Source organism: Panthera leo, chromosome E1, assembly GCF_018350215.1.
Source record: "Panthera leo isolate Ple1 chromosome E1, P.leo_Ple1_pat1.1, whole genome shotgun sequence".
In the NCBI taxonomy this organism is placed as follows: Eukaryota; Metazoa; Chordata; class Mammalia; order Carnivora; family Felidae; genus Panthera; species Panthera leo.
This window is the reverse complement of record NC_056692.1, coordinates 46,908,538-46,914,537: the sequence shown is the minus strand read 5'-3', so window position 1 is coordinate 46,914,537 and position 6,000 is coordinate 46,908,538. Positions and strand designations below refer to the sequence as shown.

The window sequence follows — 6,000 nt, the reverse complement described above, 5'->3', positions numbered from 1 at the left end:
ACTAAGTCTTCCAAACCCAGTGGGCATTTTATGCCTGCAGCACATCACTAGCCGTATTTCAGGAGCGTGATAGCCATATGTATCAGAGTGCTGTAGATTCTAAAAGCACTACCGCCGAGTGGTAGGATCCCAAGCCACAGGCTGGGTTGTAGGTGAGACTCATTTCTGGGGAAGAACATTGGCGGGAGCAAGGCAGACAATCAAGGGTGTTTGGAGAAATGCGCAGGACAGGCCTGAAGAGGAAAAAGTGTTCCAAGTGAAGACAGAGTGAATGCAAGGGACAGAGACCCATTTAAACCTGCTTAAGTAGGGGTGGGATGGTTGTTCTGCATAGTGAGATTCCTTGGAAATGAATTATAAGAAGTCACTCGTGGACCAGGAGTCCAGAGGGAATTCTGGTCAAATAATCACTCTCTTTGTCTCCCTCTTTGGGGTTATGAAACCTCATCCCCATTTTGGTTTGTCTGCTTTGTTAGTCTCTTTCTACTCACTGATTTCCTCATGTCTTCATCTACTTGAAACTTAAAATGTCTTTCTCAGGTGCCAGCCCTACAACCTGTCAACCCAGCTCCACACCACTAAGTCTCCCACTGTCCCCATTTCAAGTTCCAAGGCGATAAAATCGGACTGGCCTCTTGATCAGTCATCTCATAGCCAGGAAGCCAAGCTCACCTAGTATAAAGAGGGCCACCCAGCCTCATTCATGATATCAGGCAGTGGTTCTCAAAGTGGGTTCTCCCCACCAGCAGCATTAGAAATGCAAATTCATGGGCCCCACCCTAACTCGTTGAATTAGCATCTCTGGGGATGAGCATAGAACACTATGTTGGAACAGTAGGTGAGGGCAGATTCCTTCAGGAAGGATGTGGGGAGGGACTACCATCAAGGGCAAGAGCAAAGTCAGTGGCCTGGGGGGAATCCAGACCTGGAGAAACACAGGTCCCAGATGTGACCTCAGTTTCCATCACTGGGAACCAGGTCTACTGGGAGGGGATCAGGGAAGGGGTCATAAAGAACAGCTTGGAACATAACCTAATTCTAAACCATGTCAAGACAGGACTGCCCACGAGGGTTTTTAGTAAACCCAATTCTCAGTACCCAGGACAGGCAAAGGCAGAGAGGAAAAGAGTGGGGATAGGAGAGGGAGAGTCAGGTTAACAGCTATAAGTACATGGGAGTTCTGCTTAGCTGCTTCGTTAGTTAAAGCGAGAACTAGATACTACATTAGATTAAATTAAATTCATGGTATTTTAACCATTAAAAAAAGTTGAATTTTAAGCAGTGGTAGAAACTGCTGAGTGCTTGACGTTTGCTTTTTCCACGGTGCATAAACTGTATTAAATTAAAAATTTACGCTACAAAAATAGCTTCAAAAAAATGGCTTTCACAGGGGTACCATTATTAACATAACCTTACCTCAGACAGATTTTTTATTACTGGAGACAACTCTTCTATGTAAAAAATATATTAATGGCGGGAGCAGAAGAAAAATACCGACTACAGATGGTAAGCATTTTCTTGCAAAGTCACATCAAATTTAACATTAGCCTTGGAAAACAGAAACATGTTTCAAACAAAAGGTTTTAAATATTCTTATGACCGTGTGTAGATTTTCACCTCTGGTCTAGGATTCCATCATAAAGAGTGCAACTTTAAGTGATTAAAATATGTAAATAAAAGAGCTTAAATTTTTTGCGCCAAAATGCTATTTAATGAGTTGTTGTTATAGTATTTTCACTGCAAGTTTCTAGTAAGTGGCATTTATGGAAAAAAAGACTTATTTTATTAGTAGGAAATAGGTGGAGTTAGTAAACTTGAGACAGATGCCTAGAATAATGATTTGATAAAAGGTGCACAATTCTACCAAGAGCAAATTAGAAGTCCTAAGGGAGTAAGATCGCTCTGAAAAGATTTTCTGCAATCCTCATTCCCATTACAGACATGTCTAGGTACAACTTATGTCGGAAGTGGATTTCTATTTTAGGAAGAAAGAAAAGGGTGAATTCCCTAAGAATTATTTTTCCTCCCTTTTTTCTCAAACTTATTATCTAAAAGTGTTACCATGAGGAAGCAAAGCATGCTCCTAATGCTGAATGCTGAAATTTAATCTAATGAAAGTTTAGCTGAACAGTACGGTTTTATAGTGTTATTCTCATCTGACTCTTTTGTTTTACACGATGAGATTTAAACTTATACACCGGCAAGCCTAAACAGAGTCCTCCTCTGCGTATTAAACACGTATACACTTTTCTGCACTGTTCCTTACGTATCTGAACATACTGCTTTAAACTTCACAAAAGGCTGGGGCGCCTGGGTGGCTCAGTCGGTTGAGCATCCGACTTCGGCTCAGGTCACGATCTTGCGGTCTGTGAGTTCGAGCCCCGCGTCAGGCTCTGGGCTGATGGCTCAGAGCCTGGAGCCTGCTTCCGATTCTGTGTCTCCCTCTCTCTCTGCCCCTCCCCCGTTCATGCTCTGTCTCTCTCTGTCTCAAAAATAAATAAATGTTAAAAATAAATAAATAAACTTCACAAAAGGTAGCTTCCCCAGCTCCCCCATCATTTTCTGAAATCCTAACTATTGCTTAATAATACAAAGCTACAAATGATGTTAGTGGGTGGTTGGGAACGTAGCGTGTGCCATAAGAGTAAGGCAAATGTGTATTTATCTGTCAGTTTGCTAATTTTATTGCCATTGTCCATCCAGTCTTTCAAATTGTGATAGCAGCCATTGTTCAGATTCATTAGTGTAACTTCAGAGCTTCTGTAGTGCAAAGAAGCATTTCTCGAACTTGTTCACTGCTTTGCACATAGTAGGCACTTAGTATTTGAATTTGAATGAATTTCTAGTACCCTCCTTTGAATTTATTTTATTTTTTAATCATTTATTTATTTTTTAATTTACATCCAAGTTACTTAGCATATAGTACAATATTTTCAGGAGTAGATTCCTTAATGCCCCTTACCCATTTAGTCCATCCCCCCTCCCAAAACTCCTCCAGCGACCCTCTGTTTGTTCTCTATATTTAAGAGTCTCTTAATGTTCATCTGTTTTGTATCTTAAAGTCCTCATATGAGTGAACTCATATATTTGTGTTTCTCTAATTTTGCTTAGCATAATGCCCTCTAGTTCCATCCACATAGTTGCAAATGGCAAGATTTCTTTCTTTTTGATTGCCGGGTAATATTCCATTTTATATATATCACACATCTTCTTTATCCATCCATCTGTCGATGGACATTGGGCTCTTTCCATACTTTGGCTACTGTCGATAGTGCTGCTACAAACATTGGGATGCATGTCCCTTTGAAACAGCATACTTGTACCCCTTGGATAAATACCTAGTAGTGTAATTGCTGGGTCTAGGGTTGTTCCATTTTCAATTTTTGAGGAACCTCCATACTGTTTTCCAGAGTGGCTGCACCAGCTTGCATTCCCACCAGCAGTGCAAAAGAGATCCTCTTTCTCCACATCCTCGCCAACCTCTGTTGTTGCCTGAGTTGTTCATGTTAGCCATTCTGACAGGTATGAAGTGGTATCTCACCTCCTTTGAATTTCTAGTCTAACTTGTAGAACTTTATATAATTTTTTGGATACTTTAATTGTAGGGCTGTAGCCAGACTGATGTGATGCTCTTGGAGGTACTTCATCTGGAGAATGAAGAGACATTACTAATAAATTGAAAGTAACGACCTGGGACGCCTGGGTGGCTCCGCCGTTGAGCGTCTGACTTCGGCTCAGGTCGTGATCTCACAGTTCCTGAGTTCGAGCCCCACGTCGGGCTCTGTGCTGACAGGTCAGAGCCTGGAGCCTGCTTCAGATTCTGTGTGTGTCTCTCTCTCTGCCCCATCCCCACTCATGCTCTGTCTCTCTCTGTCTTAAAAATAAATAAAACATTAAAAAAAAAGTAATGACCTGACACTGAGTTAGCATTAAAATATATTAGACTTTACTAAATTTTAAATTTTTTTAACGTTTTTTAAATTTATTTTTGAGACAGAGAGAGACAGAGCATGAACAGGGGAGGGTCAGCGAGAGGGAGACACAGAATCTGAAACAGGCTCCAGGCTCTGAGCTGTCAGCACAGAGCCCGATGCGGGGCTCGAACTCACGGACCGCGAGATCATGACCTGAGCCGAAGTCGGCCGCTTAACCGACTGAGCCACCCAGGCGCCCCAGACTTTACTAAATTTTAAAATTGCATTAATAACAACCTTAAGCAAAATACTAACAAAGCGCGTATAAAAATCTCCCGTCTCCCCCAGTTATCCTTAGTTTTCATTGTCCTAGATACTTTTGCATGCATACAACCTTTTGTTCTGCTTTTAAACTTTATTTGTAAACTGTTCATTTCAAGCTATTATATGATTTTCATAATTACCATTTAAACGGCTGCATAAAAATCGATGCGGATGATGTAATATCATTCATCAGGAGGCTGCTCATTCATTCCCCTTTTGTTCTTAACTGAACTTTGCAAAGAACATCTTCTGTATTATTATATATCAAGAATAAATTCCCAAGAGTGCAATTACAGGGTCAAAGGGTAAGGTACACTCATTTCATTTTCTATTTTTCCTCCTGAGATAACGAAATACAGTACTGTATGAAAAGCTTTTCATACATTGCTCTCCAAGGTTTATCATGTTGATACTCCTTTCAAGCATTATTATCAATCTCCTATCCTTGCACTACAGCTGGAAAAAGAGCCAGAGCAAGCAGGTAACCTGACCCGTTCACCAGGTGAGTCCCGGATGGAGGTGGCAACTACCGTACCAGGAGCAAAACATCCCAGGAGATTTGCATTAGCCCTCGGTACGAGAACAGTGTCTTTTTCCTCACCCCAGCGACGCTAAATTCCCGAGGGCAGCGGACTCGGTTCCAACCCTGCTCGCCTCAGTCTCTCTGAGCGTCCTGCACGCAGTAGGCGTCTAATAAATGCAATCTGCGGTGCACGGACAAAAGCTCTGCCTTAAGTGGGCAGGACACTAAGCCCCTCCCGGTGCCACAGAGCTCCGCGCCGCCACTTTGTTCTTTTGCCCTCTCTCTCCCCCAAGTTCTGTGTGGGACCCTCGGCTGCACCGAGCACCGCCCCCCACCGCCAGAGCCCAGGCCCGCCCGGGCTCCGCGCCCCCGCGCCCCGGGCACCCTGCGCGCGCCCGCCCAGGCCCCGCCCCTCCGGCCCCGCCTCCCGTCTCCTCCCCGCCCCTCGGAGCCGACGAGTGGCGGCGGCGGCCCCAGGACCCGGCTCCCTCAGACAAGAGGGCGGGTGGAGGAGGAAGCGGCCGAGCCCCGAGTCTTGCTCCGGCGCCGCCGAGCACCGCCCGCCTCGGCCGAGCAGCGCCGTCGGCTCCTGGGCCTCGCCGAGCCGAGGGAAAGGCGGAGGCGGCTGCGTGCGGGCGGCGGGGGCGCGGGCGGAGGCGGCGCGGCCGGCCGCGGCTGCCGCTTTGTTGTGCGGCCCGGGCCGAGGAAGGAGAAGTGGGAGGAGGGGGGAGCTCGGCGTCCCGCTCCCTCCGCGGCTCATGGCGACGACGCTCGGCACATCCGGGACCCTCCGGCCGTGGCGGCCGCGGCGCCGGCTGCTCGGGCCCCAGCCCCGGCCGCTGTGGTGACTCCGCCGCGCCTCGCCGTCGCCCCCGCCCCGCCCGCCGGCCCCGGGCCCCGCGCCGCGGCCGCAGCCCCGCCGCCGCCGCCGCCGCCCCCGCCGCCGGGGACATGTCTAACCCTGGGGGCCGGAGGAACGGGCCCGTCAAGCTGCGCCTGACAGGTGAGGGGGGCGGCGGGAGCCGGGCAGGGGCAGCCGTGGGGTGGGCGAACCGGCGGGGGGTGCCTGTGGCCTTGGGAAGGGCCAGGGTCGTGATCAATGGTGAGTTGGGGGTCGGGGACGTGGGAAGGCCTAGTTCAGGGGGAGTAATGGCAAAACCACTCGCCCTTGTGGGGAAATTCTTTAAAAAACCGACGGTGTCTCGGGGGTCTTTTGTTGAGGGAGGGCTGCTCCGGTTG

At 47.6% G+C, this 6,000-nt stretch overlaps 1 protein-coding gene across 2 annotated transcripts in view; it reads left to right on the top strand.

Moving 5' to 3' along the window:
* Positions 1-5,648: 5,648 nt before the first annotated feature.
* SMURF2 (SMAD specific E3 ubiquitin protein ligase 2) overlaps positions 5,649-6,000 on the top strand; it is a 116,931-nt gene continuing 116,579 nt past the window's right edge. For both annotated transcript variants that reach the window (XM_042917257.1, XM_042917256.1), the window contains exon 1: positions 5,649-5,764. In XM_042917257.1, the coding sequence (XP_042773191.1) occupies positions 5,713-5,764 (52 nt within the window). In that variant the 5' untranslated portion in view covers positions 5,649-5,712. The remainder of the gene's footprint in view (positions 5,765-6,000) is intronic.